The sequence below is a fragment of the Excalfactoria chinensis genome, chromosome 1 (assembly GCF_039878825.1).
Source record: "Excalfactoria chinensis isolate bCotChi1 chromosome 1, bCotChi1.hap2, whole genome shotgun sequence".
Lineage (NCBI taxonomy): Eukaryota > Metazoa > Chordata > Aves > Galliformes > Phasianidae > Excalfactoria > Excalfactoria chinensis.
The window spans coordinates 87068267-87089086 of record NC_092825.1 but is presented as its reverse complement, the minus strand read 5'-3'; the positions used below and the strand labels follow the sequence as shown (position 1 = coordinate 87089086).

The window sequence follows — 20820 nt, the reverse complement described above, 5'->3', positions numbered from 1 at the left end:
TATTTGAATGTAGTTCCCCTGCCCCCCGGGACAGAGAACCTTCATCAGGTCACGGTGGCCGCTATAAGCCGGGAGGGGGCGGTTTCTTTGTTTTGTTTTGTTCTTTTAAAATTTCCAGCCAAAACCAAAGATTTCCTAATGATTGTATAAACTCAAAACAAACAAACAAACCAAAGACAAAGGGCGTCTTCAGCGCCCAGCCCACCTGCGAGGTGCCCGGCGGCGGGGAAAGGGCTCGCCTGGAGGGGGCCTCGCCGGTGGGTTGGGGGCTGAAGGCTTGGGCGCAGGATTGGCTGCTCTGCTGGGTGCTCGAACCCTCTGGGGGCTGGGTGACGTCGATTAATACACGCTGAGGTGCACTTCCGAGCTTTCCCCCCTCTCCCCACCCCCCTAACCCCCCGGTCACTGCTTGGAAGAGGCTGTCCTGTTGTGAGAAATCCCTGAAAGAAGAAGAAGAAGCTTTTCATTTCTCCTCTAGCTCCTTTTTTCTATATTTCTTTTATTTTTGCAGCACCACTGTGCAACTATGCATTGTATTTCTCAACCTTTTATGCTAGGTAGATGCCTGTGACTTTTTAACTTTTTTGGGGGGGTTGCAAACGGAGGAACTTTTTACATGGATCTTTTTAATCTCAGTTGATTGGGGGGTGTTTGGTTCTAGGGTCATACAAGCTCTATCCCAAAGCAAAATCCAAATGTTAATATTATTAGCCTGATGCAGATACCAAAGATAATTTCTTTCCTGCAGAACCTTAGACTTGTGTATTAAGTACGATTACCCAGCACTTGCATTAGTCTAACCTCAGTAATTCCAAAGCTTAGATGTATATTTTGGTATATTTCTGGGATATTAAAAAATTGTCGTTTAAATTCTTGTTTGTTTCAGTGTAATGCTCTTAAAGTCATAGCATGGAGATAACTGAACTTGTCCTATTCTTAGTAGTTTGAAATAATAGTATTTTTGTATGTTTTGGGTGTGTCTATGTATGTATTAACATAACGGTTTTCACTGCCTAGGTGTTCATAAAGAAATTAAAAACAAAAAAACAACAAAAAAAAAAAACACAAAAAACACACAAAAAAATAACCAAACAGAAACAAAAACGAAGGGTTTTTAAACTGTACATAATGCTCCATGAAGAATTTCCACAGACCTCCAATTCGGATTGCATTTCACTGATGACCGCTCCCAACTGGGATCCTTGCTTTCTCTTTAAAGAGACAGCAGCTTCCTCTCGCCGTGCACCCAATAATCTGGGGTTCTTCCTCAGAGCAAAGGGTCCTTCACTGCTTTTAAGGGACGGGCCGAGGAGGAAGAAGCTCAAATGTTGTTTTTTAAACACTATTTAATGTGTTAGTTCACAAACCAACCCTTTGCGTGAAAGAAGGGCCCGTCCTTCGGAACCCAGCGATAGCTCTCAGTGGTCAGAGAATGGCCGCGGTGTCAGAGCAGCCCCTTTTGCTTCTCTTCCAAAACAGAAGTTCAGTCTTAACCTCCTGGCGCTGCCCTCCTGCCCTCCCTCGAGCGCTGGGCCGCGACCTTTGGGTCAGCAGAGCTCAGGAAGGGCCCCCAAAAGCTCCCATACCCACTGCACCCCACACCTCAGGCTGAGGGGTCGGGTCCCACACATTTCAAACCTCTCTGGTTGCACGGAGGAGGGGGAAGGTGAGGAGGAAGGCAAAGTGCTGTCTCTTTAAAGATACCCTTTATTATTATTATTATTATTATTTTCCCAGTGGTTGCCTACAGATAGCTGTAGGCGGTGAGAGATTGTGTAGATTACGGTAAATCAGAATGAAAAGGTAGATTTTGTGTAGATGCATTTGTCTGCTGTAATTTTTTATATATATTAAACTTACTGTAATTGTACAGTTCATTTCTGTTGTAAACATCATTAAACCATTTTCCAAGTGTTTTAACATGTATGCACTTGTTTGTGTCTTGTCGATGTGTCAGGGTGGGCAAGCATTCTTCCCCCCCCCCAGCCCTGGTGCACCTGCTCTGGCCCCACCATGGGCAGCCCAGCTGCTGAGCTGTTCTGCTTCAGCTCTGCTCTGTCTGCAGCAAAGGCCAGTGCTGCAATAACCCTTGTTCTGCAGGGCACTCCTCTGGCTGTGTTGCTGACAGGCGCTTGCAGCACAGCCTCCTAATCCCTGCCTGGGGCTGCAGCACAAGGTAAACACCCCATTGATGCTGGGGCTTGAGGTGCATTGCCCTCACACATCTTCCCAGCTGATGCTGGGGAAACACCGAACCCAGCAGCTGGTTGAGGAGACCACACTGCCACTGTGCAGCAGTGCACCATGCACATGTGGGTCATTGACACTCACTTTATTAATTCACCAAAAACGCATTACAATACTGACTTAGCAACCGTTTCGGAATAGTACCTGCATCGTCTTTTAAGAGTAATCCAACAACTTCAATCAGTTTGGATCTGCATTTATACATTGGCTTTTATACAAAGAAAGAAGTGATAGTTTTTGTTATTTCCTGACACAGCCATTGTCGCATAAACTCTTACAAAGGGAAGTGGCTGCAGCAGTGGTTGTAGCTGCTGTGAATAATGTGATGGGGCAGAAGCTCAGAAGGTGCAGCCCTCTGCCACGTGGGAGGGGTAAGGGTCCCAGCTTTCCCAGCATTTACCTCATGTTCAGAGTCCATTCTCCTCGTTGCCCACTGCAGCACTGCTGGCTTCTGCCTTCCCAAGGCATCTCTTTGGCCGTTGCCTGGCTCTCAGAGCCTCGTGCTGTCCACACAGCAGTGCCATCGCATTGTCTTTTGTTGGATGTGGAAGAGCTGGCACCGCTCACTGCGCCAACACAGCTTCACTTTTCACAGTTCGAGGGGAAAAAACAAAACTTGTCCTCTGCTGTAGCAGTTGTTAAAGGGTAAATTTAAAGCAGAAGGCTGAGCTGGCTGCTGTTGAATGGCGTGAAGATAAACACTGCAGGAAACAACAGCCCTATTGCTAACACATCCTTAAATGCTACAAGCCAGCAGCTGCACGTGGTGCCTCCAGAAGGTGAGGAGGAGCTACAGAAACAGCTGTGTCAGGAGGTGGGGACCGGTCCTACAACACGAACCTGGCAAAAACAATAACTACTGGTGTGGGAAATAACTTCACAGGTACGTACACTTGAGGAGCTAAAGCTTGCGGTTATGTTATTCCACAGGAGGAGAGAAGGAACCTCGGTGCTTGTTGCTCTGAGGAAGAACACAGTGCTTGTTTTGCTTGGGATGAAAAATGCCCTCCCTCTTTCCCCCCACTCCCTCCCTCATCCCCCAAGCACGTAGGCATCTCTCCCCGCTGCCCGTCCCCACCGTGACTCCCACTTAGCGGGGGGGCAGGGGCTGCATTTGGAGAGCATCGTATGTGTCCTTGGTCGCTGCGCTGAGCCCCTGAGAAAGAGAGAAACAGAAGTGAGTAGAGGGCTTGGTTCTCCAGAGGTGGCTGTCAGGTCAAGAAGAAGATGCTGGGGGCAGCAGAGCATCATTGTGGTTCTTGCTTCTTACAGAGGTTATTTCTTAAGAGCATTTCCCTTGGTCTCGCTGTGGTGTCACGTGCAGGATGCAGCCTGAGGAACTGCAAGCAGCGCGCGGCTGCAGCAACTCATTCTGACCGGTTCTGCCGATCTTCAGAGTACATTTTCACTGCACATTATTGACTGCTAAGAGCCAACAAACCGTGAGCTCTGCTAACTACCTGACTAGACGTGAAATCCTGAGCAATATTCTCAGGACTTCTCCATAATAACTCAGAAAGGGAGGCAGATGCGATGGAGGCTGCAGTTCAGCTGCGGAGATAGATGAGGGGGGCAGCTGTGGAGATGCGTTGCCTACCTGGTAAACAGCATCGTTCCCTTTCCCTCGCCGCCGCTGCTGCTTTGGGGAAGCAAAAACAAGCAGAGATCAGTGCTTTGCCCATTTCACCAAAAGAAAGAGAAGGCCGAGTGCCCCCATCCTGAACTGCAGATGCACTGAGGGAGATCCCTCTGGTGAGTGCTACCTGCTGCAAGGGCCATGGATGGAGAGAATAGCAAGGGAAGTTATTTTGTTGTGATGACATTTTGGTGTCATGCTGCTATTTCCCAATTCTCTGTAGGCCAGGAGGTGTGGTAGTATTCCTGCCATCACCTGCTGCTTTGTGAGCTGAGAGCACGCCTGAATAAATAAGCCCATGTGGTTTGAGTTGCTGCTACAGGTCAGCTGGTGCCCAAGTGATTCTGCCCACTCCTGGGACAGGGGCCATAAGTTCTTGTCTCTAACTTGTGCTTTGCAGCTTCCAGGAGGGAGCCCAGTATGGCAGCTGTGTGGCAGGCCCCATGGCTGGCCATAACCAGCCTGCAGCCCCACAGCAATGGCCCCGGGAGCATTTCCTGTATGATACAGATGGCAGAGAGCAGCATCCACCTCAGTTAGCATTGCAGCAGGCTGTTGAAGGGTCATATGTAGAAGGAGGGAAGGCTTTGTTCCCCTCCTCACCCTGCTGGTAATAGAAACATTTGTAAAAAAAAAACAACAGGGTGAGACTGCATAAACTCAAAGCTCACAGACTGAGCCTGAATATGGCAGAAGGGCCTTTGGAACAATAAAAGACAGGAGGTGTTCAATATCGGTGTTGCTTCATCATTTTTCAATGCTAAGCTTTCTCTTGAAATCCCCTTTTTTCTCAGAGGGAAATCAAAGGTTACGTGTAAGACGCTTTGACTCAAAATAGAACCTGTGTAGGTCACAGCAATTCTTCATTTTGCCATAAACAGCACACCGAGATGGTCTCTTTACTACACAGGCATCCCTCCCCCGGCGGTGAGCTTACTGAACTGAAGCTGTCCCCTTGCCACCATCCTTGGATACAACAGAGCTGTTCCCTTATAAATACTAGATAAAGCGTGCTGGGAGGGGAATGTTCCCCCAGTTCCCTGTCTGCAGATTAGCGTGCAGTGCCTGCAGGTGCTGACTTGCAGCTATAGGGCAGAGCAGACACGGTGGCCCATAGAGAGGCACTGTGAAACTCCACCTCAGGGCTGCCCTGGAGGAAAGTAAGTGCTCAACCGTGCTGTGCCATGAGCTTTGCAGCTCTTGAAATCAGGCATTTCCTTCAGGTATTCTTCATTCATCTCAGAGAGTGACTGGGGTCTGTGTCAGACAACTTCTGTGAAATGCTGCAGCATTTCCCCCTTGATGTTATACTCAGCCTCCCCAGGAACACCACAGCTGTGTATGGGCCATGTTTCTAATGCCAGTGGCACAAACCTTGCTGTCTGACCCCCATCGGGCTTTGTGGCTGCTGTAACTGTAGCTTCATCGCTTTCTTACTGCTGTACCTGTCACACCAGGTACTGCAGGAAATAGGTAACAGCCCCTCAGCTGCAGGCACTCTCACTGCTCTGCCAGGGAGTAGCAGTGAACAGCACCTGCCCCAACTCCCATTAGGAGGAACTCACCTCTCCTTTCTTCCCAATCTCACTGTATGCCTCGCCCATCCTGTCCTTCTGCAGGGCCTGCAAGAAAGAAGGGGAAGGTATCAGTGCCACCAGAAAAGCTAACCCAGTCCCCGTGTGCCTGTGCTCCACTTCTGCATGTCAGGGGCTGCCATGTATGACCCAGCCTCAGTGCAGAACTGTGGCCACATCTGGAGGAGGGACAGTGATGATCTTGGCTGATGTGCAGGGAACAAGAAGCGAGGCACCATCAGCTCTGTTCAGCAGCACCACACCATCTCCAACGATTTCAATGAAGAATAATGAGCAAGGCATTTAGCTGCACTGGTACCACGTACTGCACTGCACCAGAACTCTCTGAAGAAAACCCTTAAGCAGAGTTTGCTCAAGAGACAAAACCCAAAGCACTGCTGAGACTCAGGGACAGGGCAGCCTTGTAACACAGTAGGGTGAGGGGTAAGAGAGAGGGGCTCTCCCTCCCTCCATCTCACAGGCTCACAACCAGCACTGATCAGAGATTGTGAATCAGCCACGGGAACCAAAGCTCACTTCTCAGAGAGCACTGACCGCCTGGATAGAGCCAGGGTGAGATGTGAGCATTGCTGTTCGTGACTCTGTCCTTCAGAGCACCGACCACCACATTTCATCAAAGTCTATTAAGAGGTCCCATCCCCAACCCTTAGTTCTCTACTCACAGAGTAAACGGTGTCATGGGGGTTCTTTCTTCTCTGCTGTAAGAGAAAGGAAGAAAGTTGCCCACATGTTGAACTGCTGCTGTCTTGCCACCTATACATGCCTGTGGGTCTGCTCTAAGGCCCAGCTACAGCTCCATGGACACGGCCAGTAGCACCCACCACACCTCCACCCAGAAGGCTCTGTTAGAACAGCTTGTTTGCTGGACTAGTCGCATGGTTTTAATAACTGGTAAAGCATTCTTAACTCTCCTCTGTTTGACCCCCCCAGCTGCCACCTGCAGGCACACCCCACATGCAGACGCAGGTTTCCCCTCCCTCTTCCTCTGAAGCTGTTGGGCTCTGCAGCAGAAGCAGTTGCTCTGGCTGCTGCTTGATGCTGTCAGTGCTTGCCTGGCAGCATCACATGCAGTGAGAGCTCATGAAACACTCATTTCCACCTCGGCCGCCCCGCATCCGCCTGGGCCGGGTGTCACTTCCAGGGGGGTGGCTGCGAGCTCTCAGCAAAGTGGTGGGGGCACAGATCAAAGGAGAGGGGGAGGTTTACTTTTGTCCCTGTCACGCTGCCATTGCCACAGCTGCCTCATGGGTTGTGCCATTCCCTCCTCACAAGGAGGACCCCGGTGACTTGCAAACGGGTGCTGGGTGCACGTGTGCATCTGAACTGTGGTGAAATGCAAGGAGGAAGGAACTGGATTCAGAGAGCAGAGGAGGGTCTGTGGGAGGAACCTACCTCGTTTCTCCCGCCCTTCTCAAGGTCTGAGCCTCGCCTGGTGCCCAACACATCGTATTCATCTCTGTGCCCACGGGACAGTTTCTGAAACAAAAAAAGGGAAAAGCAGTGGTGGTTTTCTCACAATCATGAGAAAATAAACAGAGCTTGGCTTAGCACGAGAAAAATTACCGAGCTTGGAGTCCAACTGCATCAGCATTGCAAAAAGTATTTACCTCTGAATTTTTACTTTTCCTTCAACAAAAATTGTCTACAACAAAGCTATGGAAGCCAGAAAGAGTGGTCTGTGCAGCAGGAAGCTGCAAATCGTTTACATCAAGAAACTTTCCAAGCAGAACTAAGCTGAAAAAGAGTAGGAGAGAGAGGGAGACTGAATTCCATGCCTTCTCTCCCACCAGTGGTTGTATGCACGAGACCTTGTTTGCTGGTGTTGCTGTTATTGTTTGTTTGACTTTGCAGAGCAGCTCATCTACATTTGTGTCAAGTGGATGCAGAAGTTATACGGCTCCCATCTGGAAATGGTTACCGTGGAAGAGGGCAAAGGAGAGATTTCAGATGAGAAGATCACGGTTATTCTGTACCCTGAGTATCTGGTGCTATTGAAAAGGTGACAGGTGGTACTTTAAACTGAAAACAGAACATTAGTTTTCATATATTACACAGTTAAATGGTGGGACTCGTCACAGGATGTGGCTACGGTCAAGAGCATGAAAGAAAAATAAAAATAAAAACAGAAATCAAGGCAACCAGATGTATAGCCAGAATTAATGCTACCATGAACAAGCAGTTCAGCTAGAAGGCTGGGCAGGAACTTATATTTGTCTTCTCATGGCAGGGAGAGCCTCTGATGCTGGCTGTGGCCAGGCCGCAGGGTTGGGCTGGCTTCCAGTATGGCCTCACACAACAGCCCCGGTCAGCTTTGATTTTCCTCCATATAACTCTCCTTCTAAGTGCTGTGCTTTCATCAGCCGGTTCATCCTATGTTTGGCTGATCCATAGGCAATCCACTAAGTGCCCAGAAAGGTGTGTCCAGGTAGAACGATTTAGAAACAAGTATACATAACACAGCAGATACTTACATTATACACATTGTCCTGGCCCATCAACAGCTGTGGTTCAGAGACCTGGCTGAGCTGGAAGAAAGACCATACTGTGAGCAGGGGGACAGAGGCTTCTGCCCTTTCATTCCTCCTCTCCTCTTGTCAGAAGCTAGGCAGTCCACACACAGGCAGTCTGTGGCACTGACAGAGCTGCAGCAATACAAATCCTGCCCCACACAGGACTGATGAGCAGTGAATTATTGCAGGCAGAAAGGGCAGCATTAGGCCAATGAAAGCAGCTCCTCCATGCTCTGCTCTTTTTCTTTTAGGAAATATATAAGTTCTAGATTTGGGTCAAAACAAAGAGCTGCCCAGAAGATGCCCCAGTGGCCTTGTGGAGCTTCATGACGATGGTGTTTCAGCTCAGCTGCTTTTGGCTGAAAACCTGGCATTACCGTATGACTTTCCTGCTTTCTTCCTCCCTGCAGCAGCTTCCTTGTTAGTGCTCAGCACCACGCACCTCACCAGCAATCAGCTGAACAAACCAGAAGGACAGTGAGCATGCTGAGGGCTACAGACAAGGGCATGTCTGCCTTCCTGAGACATTTTACTACTTCCTTCCTGATCTTGGCGCTCCCTCTCTTCTCTTTCCAATGCATTTGCCCAAAATACTCAGGTTGGTACCAGAAAAGAAGAAAAAAAAAAAAAGAGCAGAGAAAATATCGAGTTCTTATTTTAGGAGACATGCCTCCTGCTTCCATCCCCATTTCCCAGCTTAGCCCACCATGCTATAGCACCACAAAAGCCAAATGCATCAGTGTTTAGATAGACTGACCTTAGCTTTCACAAAAAGGGCCGTGATGATGACTGCGTAAATGAAGAGGAATCCATCAAGTAAGTAGCAGAGTCGGGGGTCTGTCAGTCCAAGAACTGCTACAGCATCTGCACAGAAAGAGCACGTACATCAACAAAGCCACTTGTATCAACATGTGCTTGACAACATACCTGTGGCACTGCAGTGCAGCACTTTATGAAGCAAAGCCAGTACAGAGGCAAGTCTGCCTGTTTGCAAAGGAGATGGAAATCTGAATGAGGATCGTAGAACAAATGAGCCTGGAAGGCAGCAATGGATGTCCAACCCAACAGGGTCACTTGGAGCAGGCTGCCCAGGTCCTGTCCCAGCTGAGCTGCCTCTTGTTGGGTGGATCCCTTTGAGATTTTCTTTTTAAACAAAAAGACTTGAAAAAAATTTGCTGAGGAAGAAAATCTGTTAATGCCCTAATTGAGAGCTCAACAAAACTGCTCTTGAGAAGATGCTGGTGTTAATTTCATAGTCCACATTTGTGACATGTTCGTACCCCCAACCACATCAAGCAGAGCGCAGCAATGCTGATGGTTTTCAACAGCTAGAGCTAATTAAATTGCTCCTGTATCAGGAAACATGCAGCAAGCTTGTGAATGCAGGTGAAAAATAAAAACAATTTAGGTCAAGAAGCCAAAGTAAATATGGATCTAAAGCACAGCTCCAATACCACTGCCAAAGGAAAGGTGCATTGCACAGCTATTAAAAAAATCACTTAGAAATGAATCTGAGGCACGCTTTGTACAGAGAATTGGAGGGAGTTCAAAAGAGGAAGATGAGAATGATCAAGAGCCTGTGAGACCCTTCTACGGAGATAAATTGAAAAGAATTGGTATGATTCATCTCCATCCTAAGGTGAACAAAGTATGGCAATTCCTATTAACTGCATGTGATGGATAGCAGTTGAACCACTTAATGCACTACTTCAAGGCACTCAGTTAGTCCCGCGCCAAGAGCGGGGATGCTCTGTGCAATGGGCTTTCTCTCCAGTCTGCCCAGTTACAATGAGATTTCATCACGTTTGCAGATGCCATTCGAGCAGCGCAAGGAAGTTTCTTCTACAGAAGTAGAGCTGGTGGTGATGGTCTGTAGCACTGCTCAAGGATGCTATTTGTATAAAGCATGGCTGCAAATCCATGCCTGGAAACTCAGTAACACAATTGTATTTTCTGAAGTAGACAATCAAATCACTGCTCCCACCAAGAGGCTCACACAGCCAAGGGAAAAAACACTCTTCCAAACACCAGTTTTGTTTTACTTGAGAACTTTCATTCCGTTTCTAAAAAAAATCATGCTTAGAAACAAATCATTGGAAGTAAAGTAAGACTAAGATCTTGGATTGCCTTCCTTCTTCCCCTCCCATTTTCTATGATTTACGAAATAACATACAACAATAACCATCGCATTACATTCAGGATTATCAAACCTCACACACATGGCGTAAATGGAGACAGAGAGGTTAAGATATTTGCCTAACATCACACATTGCGTATTAAGCAAACCAACAAGCTGAAAGCAGCTTCCTTGAGTTCTTCTAAAGATTCACGGGACAATACTTATGCCAGTGCTGGTTCCACACAAAACTAGCCTCACAGTGCCCTGCACACCACAGTTACCCAGTGTTTTACCAGTCCAAATTTCAACAGTCCATTAAACTACAGGAGGATTTTAAAGCAAGATGTCTAAACATGGGCATAGTGCTGGAGAAGACTTCTATCAGCACATTATCACCTGTTTATGAAATACAGCAGGACACAAGCTGTGCTTTTGCCATGTTCTACATTACAGTTTGCTGTTTTCCTTGGCCTTAAAACCAAGAAGCAAAACACGAATACTGTCGGGATTCACGCTGTAAGACTGGATGATAGACAGTGAGAATAATTAAATTTGGAAAGAGAAACAAGAAAAAATAAAGAATTATTTCCAGTCATTAGTTTCCACTTATTTATTTATTTATTTTTATTTTATTTTATTTTTAATGCCAAAAGGTATTAGCATTATGGAAACACAAGGTCAGGATAAGATGCTTTAGGAATGTGGCAACCCATCACACTTCTGCTAGGATCCCTTCCAGGAAGGCACTGTGACCAAGGTCAAGCACTGCAATTTTCCTCTTGATTAATTTGAGAAGAAATAGATTCAGGAAATGAGGAAAATGTGATCAAATTGCAAACACTTTCCAGCTGATTTGCTGAAAGAAGACCAAATGTGTGCAAAATAATAATAATAATAATAATAATAATAATAATAATAATAATAAATAGTAAATGAAGGTGAAGATGTTTAACTTTTTGCCCCCCTTGAACAAGGCAGTCTTTCTGCCCTCGGAATCATTCCAGAGCCTTGTCGGAAACAGAACAGAGGGGAATGCCTTTCTCATCTCTGGAAGGGGACTCCTCACGTACCCAAACAGTCAGTCATTCTCAGAACAAGCACTGCTTTCACTTCTCGCTTTTGCAAGAGCTTGGTGCAGAGGGCTTTCCTGAAGCTAAACTTGTGATGCCTCCTAGAGACAGCAAACCAAGAACACAGTAATAGCAGAACCTGGATATTCAGCAAACTCAGCTAACAGATGACAAGATATAAGCTATGAAGCTCTTCCAGCTTTTGTAGGGGGTTTTAGGTTAGATACGTACTCTTTTACTAGATTCATACTCAACAGAGATAGCACAAGTTCAATCTAGTTAATATAAATGATGTTCCCTGCTCTAAGTTTTGTATTGTTAAATATCCAGAGAGGCAAGGCTTACCACTCAAATGGTTATTTCTAGCTTTCTTACTCCTTCCCTCAGAGATTTCTGCCTGAGAATCCCACAGCATAACTCACTCCAACCTGACTTCTGTTGGGCAGCCTTTTTGCTACTCTTTTAAAAGAGTTCAGCTTCTAAAACCAAATGCACTACTTAAAAGAACTCAATCTTGGCTCAGTGGGTATCCCAAAGTCTACATACAGAAAGACTGAAGGCAGACACTCCAAATCAAGCACAAGATGCTTTTAATCACAACCAGAGGCACTTGCCTGATGGGTGCAGCAGACATTCCCCTAGCACTTTAAAGTTAGACTTTACAAAGAGCAGATGAAGCACAAGGTTGCTAAACTAACTCACGGCCCACGGCTCCAGTAATCATATATATTGATAACATGAAGAAAGATTTCTAAATGGAAGTTTATAAAGCCCTTCCCACTGGACTCATCGGTGTATTGTTCTTCTCATCTCAGGGCTAATGCAGGAAGGGACTGCTTGGATTTCATGGCTCATGACAAACCAAATGCAGAGATGCACAAACACAAGAGATGTAACAGGGCTGTTCCACCTCAGAATGAACTCAAATCTAACACACTTGATCAGCTGCAAGCAGAGAATAAAAGCAGGGAGCTTTTCCAACACAACACAGCAATCTGAAGGCTTGAGACGCCAGAGGGAGGATTGCAGCTATTTGCACATGCCAGTCAGTCCACAAGTGATTCTCTGCATTGCAGCCAACACAGTCCAAAGCTGCAACAATTACAGGAACCCCCCCAGAGGTACAGTTGGGCAAAGCCGTGACCATACACTCATCATTGCTAATCCTATTGGAATGAAAACCCACTTTGCTTTCCTTTCCTTTCTCCAGGATCAGTTTCCATCTAACTCGCTGACAGCACAAGACCTAACCCACACCAAAAGAGCAAGCGACAGAAAGGACAGTAAACCTGCATAATGGATGCCATCCACATTCTTTTTTAGTTAAGCTTATAGCAGCGTTTTACAAAACTTGTGTGGCTGTCATGCAAGCCTGCAGAAAGCTTTCAGGATTTACTTTAGGACATCCATTGGGACAGTTCAGGGGAGATGCTCTTAAGACTCGCAAAGTTTCACGATGTTTTGTTGTAGTCTCTTTACAAAACCATGCTTCCAAAAAGGGACCTCTGTTGCTGAGAAAATTACCAGTGAAGCTTGCTGTCAAGCAGAGAAATGGTTAAGTCACCTCACAGTGGAGGCATCAGGTTATGGGCAGGAAGGATGCTGTGCTGGCCCTAACGGCTGGGGCTCTGCACAGCATAGCTGCAAGCACTGGGGTGGGAGAGGCTCGTTGCAGCCCTTCCCATCACAGTCAGTCCCCTGCTGCCGACCCACTTAGTGAGGGGATGTTTGTTTGTGTCACATTCTGACTGCTAGGAGATGGCACACATGTAACAGCACTTACGTACAGAGCACAAAGCAAGGTTGATTAAGGGGTTTGGTTTAATATTAATTCCTTGCGTGTTCTTTTTGTCAGCATCGCTGGCCAAAGCTTAGCCTCTTTCCAGTGATCCCGAGCACTAAACCCCTTGTGGGTCTCATAAAGAGAGACAGTGGAAGAGCAATCACAGCATGGAAACATTACCACAAACAGTACCTGTGTCCTTGAAATAACCCCCTTCAGCAAAAGCTTTTAGGACAAATGCTAACTCCAGAATCGCTTGCAAGTTCCCCTTTGGAAAAGAAAAATTACTTCTTCCCATTCCAGCATGTTTTTTCCTCTAATTTGTATGCATTCAAATCTTAACAGCATGGATGAACTACATACCTAAAATACAGCAAAGTAGAACATTGCTAAAGAGAACAGGCTAATCAGATAAACTATCAGGGCAAAGGGTATGGCTTTATGTCCCTGATAACACTTAGCTGGTGCAGTCTGCAGTCCACCACCAGGTGACATAATCGTGGCCGCTCATCCTCCCATCACTACATTTTATTATAATCCATCCCAAGGTACTTGATTTCGAGTACCTTTCCTCAGATCGTATCAGAGCATAAGGAAAAAACTGATGTATTTTGAGATGTATCTCATCACACACGGGTAGGAAATTGCAAATACAAAGAGAATAGATAGATAGACAGACTGAATTAAAGACTGCTGGAAAGCAATGCATTCCTGTATGGAAAAAAAAAAAGCAACAGAAAGAAAGAGCATCCTTGTTACTAATGGCCTGATGCCAAGGCTTTATTTTGCCATCTGTAAGATAAGGATAATAAAAAGTAACATTTTAACTGTAAAAAATGTCCAAGTGTTCTCCAACTCTCAGACGCTGTGAAGTTTTTATCTTATTAATCATTTCTCTATGGAGAGAGAGAACTGTGGCAAAAGCAAAGCAAACAGAAAAAGGATCCCCCAAGCTTTCATCATAAAAAAATTCTGTATACTTACAATAAGAGCTCAAAGCACTGTAAGTCAGTATCTGTGCATGAGATGAAAGCAAAATTATCATGCTTTACACATACCTACAGTGCATGCAACTAATATTAGCATTCATCAAGTTAATTCCAGTACCCAACAAATCCATACCCAACATGTACCATAGAGGTATGTCTCTATATCACCAGTAATAAATGATAACGTTAGCAGAGGTATCTGTCCGCCTTCAAACTACTTTTGTAAATAGTAGGCATAGTCTCTGGTTATGCCCTCTATATTCTGGCAACTCATTTCTGTTGTATTACCTCTACTTTTTTTGTTTCCGCAATTGTTAATTGGTTGTAACAGCTTCTATGCTGAAAATGAACATGAGAGCTTCCAAGCGAAGCTATCTGAAATTAGCAAGAGCATCAAAATTAAGAACCTAACAGTGAAGACTTAGGGAAAAAAATAATTTCCATTGGCAAAGATTACAATAGGTACCAAAATTGTACTTTCTGTAAAACAAAGTGTTTGGCATTGCAGGCTCTCTGTAAGAGCACTTATATTTTGCAGTTTTAAGCTTTTCGGTGTTGTCTGTTGTTGGCAGCCCAGGTAACCATGCTGTATTTAAGCTTACATTGCAGACGAATTAAAAACATGAAATCCTTCTCCCAAAGAGGCTCAGCTTCAGAGTCCACCTGCTAGCAGTAATTACAGACAATATTGCACAAAGTTCTGGTAACCAATAGCAATGCTCTGGGTAGGCTTTTCTGAAAACTACAGGCTGAATTCTGCACTCCCTCTGCCCACAAAATCTCTATCGATCCCTGCAAGCATTTCATGGCGAAGTAAACAGTTCATGTTCCATATGCTGAAAACAGGATGGGATGATGATAGCAAGGCGGTAAAGACCCTGAGATGGTTCTTGAATGCACTGGTTTCAGAGGGGCAGGAGGAAATAGTATTTGAACATTTACAATGTTGGGATTATCAGTTCTTGTTTGTTTTTCTAAGAAAAAAAAAGAAAACAAAACAAAACAAAAAAAACAAAAACCAACATTCTACAGTAATAGACAATCCATCAGAGTGAGTGCTAGAGTTGGGCATCAGCTCACCAAAACAAACAGAGCAAGATCTATGATTTTTATATGCTGAAGCATGTATGGAAATAGTAGTGGGACTTCAGATGTTGATCTGTGTTTGCATTAAACAAAGAGCAAGCTGAATTGGAAATGAGGAAAAAAAATAATAATGAAGTCACCCACCGTACTAATTTGTACTCTGCCTTATATCCCAGCTACAAATAATGCCTGCTTCACTCCTTCCCCCGGTTTTGTTCCTAACCTTGAACTAAATGCCTGTTTGCCATTCCTAAATCTACTTCAGACCTTCTCCCATGTCCCTGCTTAGCTCCATCCTGGCCCACAGGTGGTACTTGTGGATGCCCACCAGCTGGCCACTGTCAGCCATAAACCAGCTGTCCTCTACAGAGCTCATGCTGCTGCCATGCAGGTTCTGACTCGAATTTGTCTTTCTGTCTAGATGCCATCAGTCTTCTTGCAACCAGGAGGAAGCTAGTGATCTGTTGCCTACTTGCATAATGAGGAACAGCCATTCCTACCTGGAAAGGAGTGGTATTATCATCGATCTACGCCAATTTCACCTCCAGAACTGATTTTACCCTATTTGTTTTTCTTCACGATTTTTCAGGAAAAGATAATTTTCCTGAAACATTGCACAAAGAAATCCTACCTTGTTGTTTACGACTGCGTTTGTTTTGTTTTTCCTGGAGGAATGAATGCCACAGCTACCTGTAGAGCGTTTAGATTCCTTGTATTTCTTCGTGGCATCTTAAAGCACAGTAGCAGTGTTCAATGACTAGACCAGATACATTTTGCTGTACAAAGCCATTCATACCTGAGAGTTTTAGTGCACGTCTCCGAAACAGTCACATAAGATGTGATGTTAACTTCACTCTCATTCTCTAAGTGTTGAATTATGCATTACACTACCACCGCGCTGATAAAATTGCTTGCAGATCTCACGAAAGATGTTTCTTTAAAGGGCCTTAATGCTGCTTCTACAATGGATGAAGATTTTCACATTATATTTACTCTAAAAACCCCGTCTCTCTCCACAAAAGCTTTATCGGGAAACCTCTGAGATGTGCAGATGTACAGACAAAGAAAAACACTGCTTGGAAACAGCTTTTTTTCCCCCCCCCCTTTCTTTTTGCTTTCTGTGCACAAGTGAGTTGGAATTTGAATGCAAGGGGGATTTCTACTACCTCAGTTTTCAGTAATACTCAGTGCTTAATTAACCTTTTTAAAGAACGCAGCATTGGAAAGGGCAGTTAAAGTGTTGGGTGGGGTGAAAGATGGCCAAATGCCTGCGGGTGATGAATTTTCCCCTCCATGTGAAAAGGCTCTTTCTGCTTACTTCTGCTGGGTACTCTCTATGAAAATCCTTCTGCTGCTTCTATCCATTGGGACTTCTTTCTGCCACGGAGCCGACTGCTGCTTGTTGTACTAAGTGTGTAACAAAGAGCTGGGCTGTCCAGGCAATGCACTGGCTATAATAAAGCAAAACAGCATTCCCCCTTACCTTAACACAAATGTTTTTTGTTCATTTGTTTTGTTTCCTTTCTGTTTTTCTGGGTTTGTTTGTGTTTTTTTCCTTTAATTAGCTGTGACTAATCCATACTTCATTTGCATCTGCTGGACTTAGCACCTATCCCTTATGAAGTACTGGGAAGAGAGAAGATGCTGGGCACGAATACAACGCTGAAGTGCAGTGCAGTAGTCTCACTTGTGCCTCCGGGAGTGTCATAAACACTGCTACGGAATTAATCCCATTATGCTAAGTGTTATCACACAGAATTAGCCATTAGATGTGTGTTAATTGTTTCAACCTACTTAACGAAAGCTGTTCCAAGAAGTTACCCTGGCTTTAGCGAGAAAATACTATGAATACAGCTATTCAAATTGAGGGCAATTAAGAGGATTACGTTCAGATTTATCACATCAAAATGGAAGAAGAAATGTGAGTGAATGGCAATAAACAGCCCAGTTCTCTTCCCGCACCACTGATTCCAGCAGAAGTTAGGCAGGCCATTTAACTCAGAGTGCACAGACTTAATCCCAAAGCAGGCACGCACGCGCCTTCAAGGACATGCAAGAAACACGCAGTGATAAGCAGCAATAATGAAAAGACAGACACAAGCGTTCTCTCTAGCATGGTATTTATCATAGAAGGATCTTTACTCACTGTAACCAAATAAAGTTTGGGAGGCTATGATGCCCCAATATTGTTTCTGCAAAAATAAAACTTTTTGTTACTCTCTTCTTTAGACATTATTTAAAACTGAGACAACACGCTGCTTTTCACATAGTGAGCACCGCCAAAAACAGCAATCACAGAAAAATAATAAGCAAAACTATACAGACCTTAAAATAATCCTATTTTATCAAACACTTTAAGCCCCCTGAAGCTGAAATTTCCTTCTGCAAGCCTCGTTCTCCTCCAGTGCCCCACTGTCACAAATCTCAGTCTCTACAGTTTACGTTCAAAACAGTAAAAGTCTCCCAAAAATGTCAGACCATGGGAGAGAGAAAGCACCTGCTTGGGTATTTTACCACCATGCTCACAATCAGATCTGAACTGTATGCTTTTAGGAGCAATATTCCTATTCTATCACATTTGCAGCAATAACTATTATAATATTAGTTGCATATAAAAAAAGCAAACTAGAAGAACAAAAGAAAAAAAAAAACAACCAAACAACCTTAACAAATCCTAAGCAAAGTTACTAAGTACTCTTCAGGAACAGTAAGAAAATGACAGCGTTACAGAGGGATTTATACGCTAGGTAATGCTAGGCAGAGCATTGCACTGAACATTCTGCTTCACCTAAAATTCTTGGCTGACTGTGGCTTAGAAATATCCTCTCAATAGGCTGTCCAGAGCTTAGCATTTCTGCAGCTTTTAGGAGATGGCATTAATTCTGCAGATGGTCACGCTCTCTGCAGAATAACCCAATACCAGATATCACGCAGGATTAGAATGCATGCACAACCAATTTGTAATTTCAGGCATGACTAAGTAATTAAGCTAAAATTATCTTATTTCAGAGTTAGCTGTACTTTCTGGTTTTAGTTTTTTTAAATGCAGTAAGTTATACTTTAAAAACAAAAGTAGTTCTGCTATGCGAATGTACCCTAGCAAATCAGAGCAATTGTAGTGAAGGGATTACAGCTGGCTCTATACAGGCTGGCTTCTAATCACAATCATACCTCTGCAGCTACCTTCTGCAATCTTAGGGCAGACAAGCAATCAAGTTCTATGAGAACACAAGCAATTTGAATGTCGCCATCCATGCAGTTGCCTATCAGTGCTGAAATTGATAATAAAAGCTTTCATCAGCATTTTTAAACACCCAGGAGTAAAACTGTGAACTCACTGCACTTCCAGAAAGCCCCACTGCCTCTACTAATTACCTCAGAAATGTTTTGTGCTTATTCTGGTGTGCCCGATGACGCCGTCCTTTACATGGAAAAAATGTCTAGCTGCTTTATTCAATAATTACTCACTTCCAACTAACGCAGCAAAATTAATACGTTAAGTATGTTTTCAGCCAGGGATTTTATTTTAGTTTTGTAACTGAGCAGAAGTGAAGAAGTGAAAAGTAAGCTCAGTTCTCTGCTTGCAGTGTTGTAGAGGATGCAGCATTACTCTCTCGGTCATTTGCATCCAAGCTCTTCAAGCTACAAATGCACACTCCAAGTCAAAAGGAAGGAATCCCTAGCAGTGACAGCAGAACCTTGCCAGAGTTTGTTTAAAAACATGGCTCTTAGCATTGAACTGATTATAATGTTTGAAAATCAGAACAATTCTAGGCAAGCAACAGATGCACGGATTTCCAAAGCACTTAAAAAAAACCAACAAACAACAACCTAAGAAGGAATACACTTCATGAATCTTCATAGTCAGAAAGGACAGAAAACCATAAAAACCAACTGTATTAAATTACTTTCTCTAGTTATTTACAGACATTCCATTCTCCTCCTGTTCTTTAAAATTACTGCATACTGTGAAAGGTCAGACAAAACTGGACTCCTAAGCATGGAAACGTTTGTAGTTTAATGATACTCTCAGTGCTGACCAGGACAGTTCAGAGAGAGAAAAAATAACAAACACAAAACAGCCATGAAATTAGCCCAGGACACAGTTCTGTGTTTGCATCCCCTGCGGCCAATGCATGCTAGATATCATCCAGGATGATTTTCATAATAGCTTCAACAGTCAGAGTTAAGTGGAAAATGACTACATTAATATCTCCTCACACTTCTGACACCTATCCAGCTTGCTCAGCTACACACTATGGCTTTCCATCCTGATCACTAACCACTTCTATCAGATTTCATTAATAAAAACACATTTTTCTTCATAGAAAGACTAGGCAGGCTGAAACTTCTTTTTGTCCTCCTGTTATGCTCTAGATACACTGCCTTTTGACCAGAAGGAGTTGGATCTGTGTTTCAGCAGGGACCACTAATATCAGAACTTGACACTTTGCTTTCAGAAAGCCAAGCACCTTTTCTTGTTTCAGCCCTCATCTGCTACATCTCAGTACAGTCTCAGAAAATCCTCTTGTGCCCAATGTCCTTGCTCCCCCTGGCATGCCGCACCATGCAAGCAGCAGGCTGGCCGTGCTACTTTGGGAGCACCTCAGCAATGGGTTTTCTAGCCCGCTGCTGGAGCTTTCTGTTTGCTCTCATTGGCCACCAGGCAGGAAATGGGGGCACTGAGGAGCCTGCCCTTGCATCTGCTCACCTCCACCGCCACGTAGCCCGCTGCGCTGCATGCTGCTCCCACAGCATGAGCTGCCTTCTTCTCTTACAGATCTCCATCCTCTGCGTTTCGTGGATAAATTAATATCAATAAGGTCAAGTTTATTTTCTGTTCCATTTCTTCAACCTTTCTTCCCCGTGCAAGACCATTGATTTCTCACGGCCCTTACAATATTAGGAAAATAAGCTACGAAGCAGATTATGAAACAGTTGGAACATCCTTTTTTACACGTATTTGCTGAGAGAATCACAAGGGGCCACCTTTGCTTATCTGTCAGCAATCACAGTGTCTGTGCCCACCCAATCTCCTCCACTTATAAACTGCAGCGACCAAGCGGGGCTCTCAGTCCCCCACTCACGCGCACCCAGCCCCTTTGAAGATTTAAAACGAGACAGGACGCTTCCCTGAGACAGATACAGATCTACCCATACACACCCGCCCCAGCAAACACACATCTGAGACTTTTGTTAGCAAAGGCAGGCAATACCAGGTGCATCTGAGAAAGTACTAGCTCGAAGTTGCTGTAACCGAGCTAGAAATGCTTACCTCAAAATAAAGACCACGTAGAAGAGGTCTTTCGATTTCAGGGCTCTCTAATCTCTTTCTACAGGAGGGAGCACAAAAAAGGAGTGATTGGCTGAAACAGGGCAACGCCAACATCATATTTTCCTTTTACCTGAGGCACAGACATCCTTTACCTAAACTCAGGGCCTTACGGTAGCAGAAGTGGCCCTCTGAGAAAAACCATGATTGATTGATTTATCCCCGCAGATCAACACACTGATGAAAGAAAGCAGTACTTGGTCTACACCCCACTTCTGCAAGGTGCCAGACGCTGGAGAAGGACTACGCAGCTTTTCAGCCAAATACACACAGAGGCGTAGTGCCAGCCCCACTACAGAGTACCGCACAGCACATGTGAAGGACTGGTTTTCCTTTGAAGTGCCTGGCTCCAAAGGAAGCCCTTTCAACACCCTGAAGGCAATACGTATATGACGCAATCTTATACACCAACGCTTTTTTTTTTTTAAAGCGAGATTGTGATGATGAGAGGTT

At 44.7% G+C, this 20820-nt stretch overlaps 1 protein-coding gene across 1 annotated transcript in view; it reads right to left on the bottom strand.

Moving 5' to 3' along the window:
- Positions 1-2312: 2312 nt before the first annotated feature.
- The window catches only part of CD247 (CD247 molecule), a 45288-nt gene continuing 26780 nt past the window's right edge, over positions 2313-20820 (bottom strand). The window contains exons 2-8 of the mRNA XM_072352876.1: positions 8746-8852; positions 7950-8003; positions 6871-6954; positions 6141-6176; positions 5449-5505; positions 3845-3883; positions 2313-3403 (exon numbers count right to left, since the gene is read on the bottom strand). Of these exons, the coding sequence (XP_072208977.1) occupies positions 3338-3403; positions 3845-3883; positions 5449-5505; positions 6141-6176; positions 6871-6954; positions 7950-8003; positions 8746-8852 (443 nt within the window). The 3' untranslated portion in view covers positions 2313-3337. The remainder of the gene's footprint in view (positions 3404-3844; positions 3884-5448; positions 5506-6140; positions 6177-6870; positions 6955-7949; positions 8004-8745; positions 8853-20820) is intronic.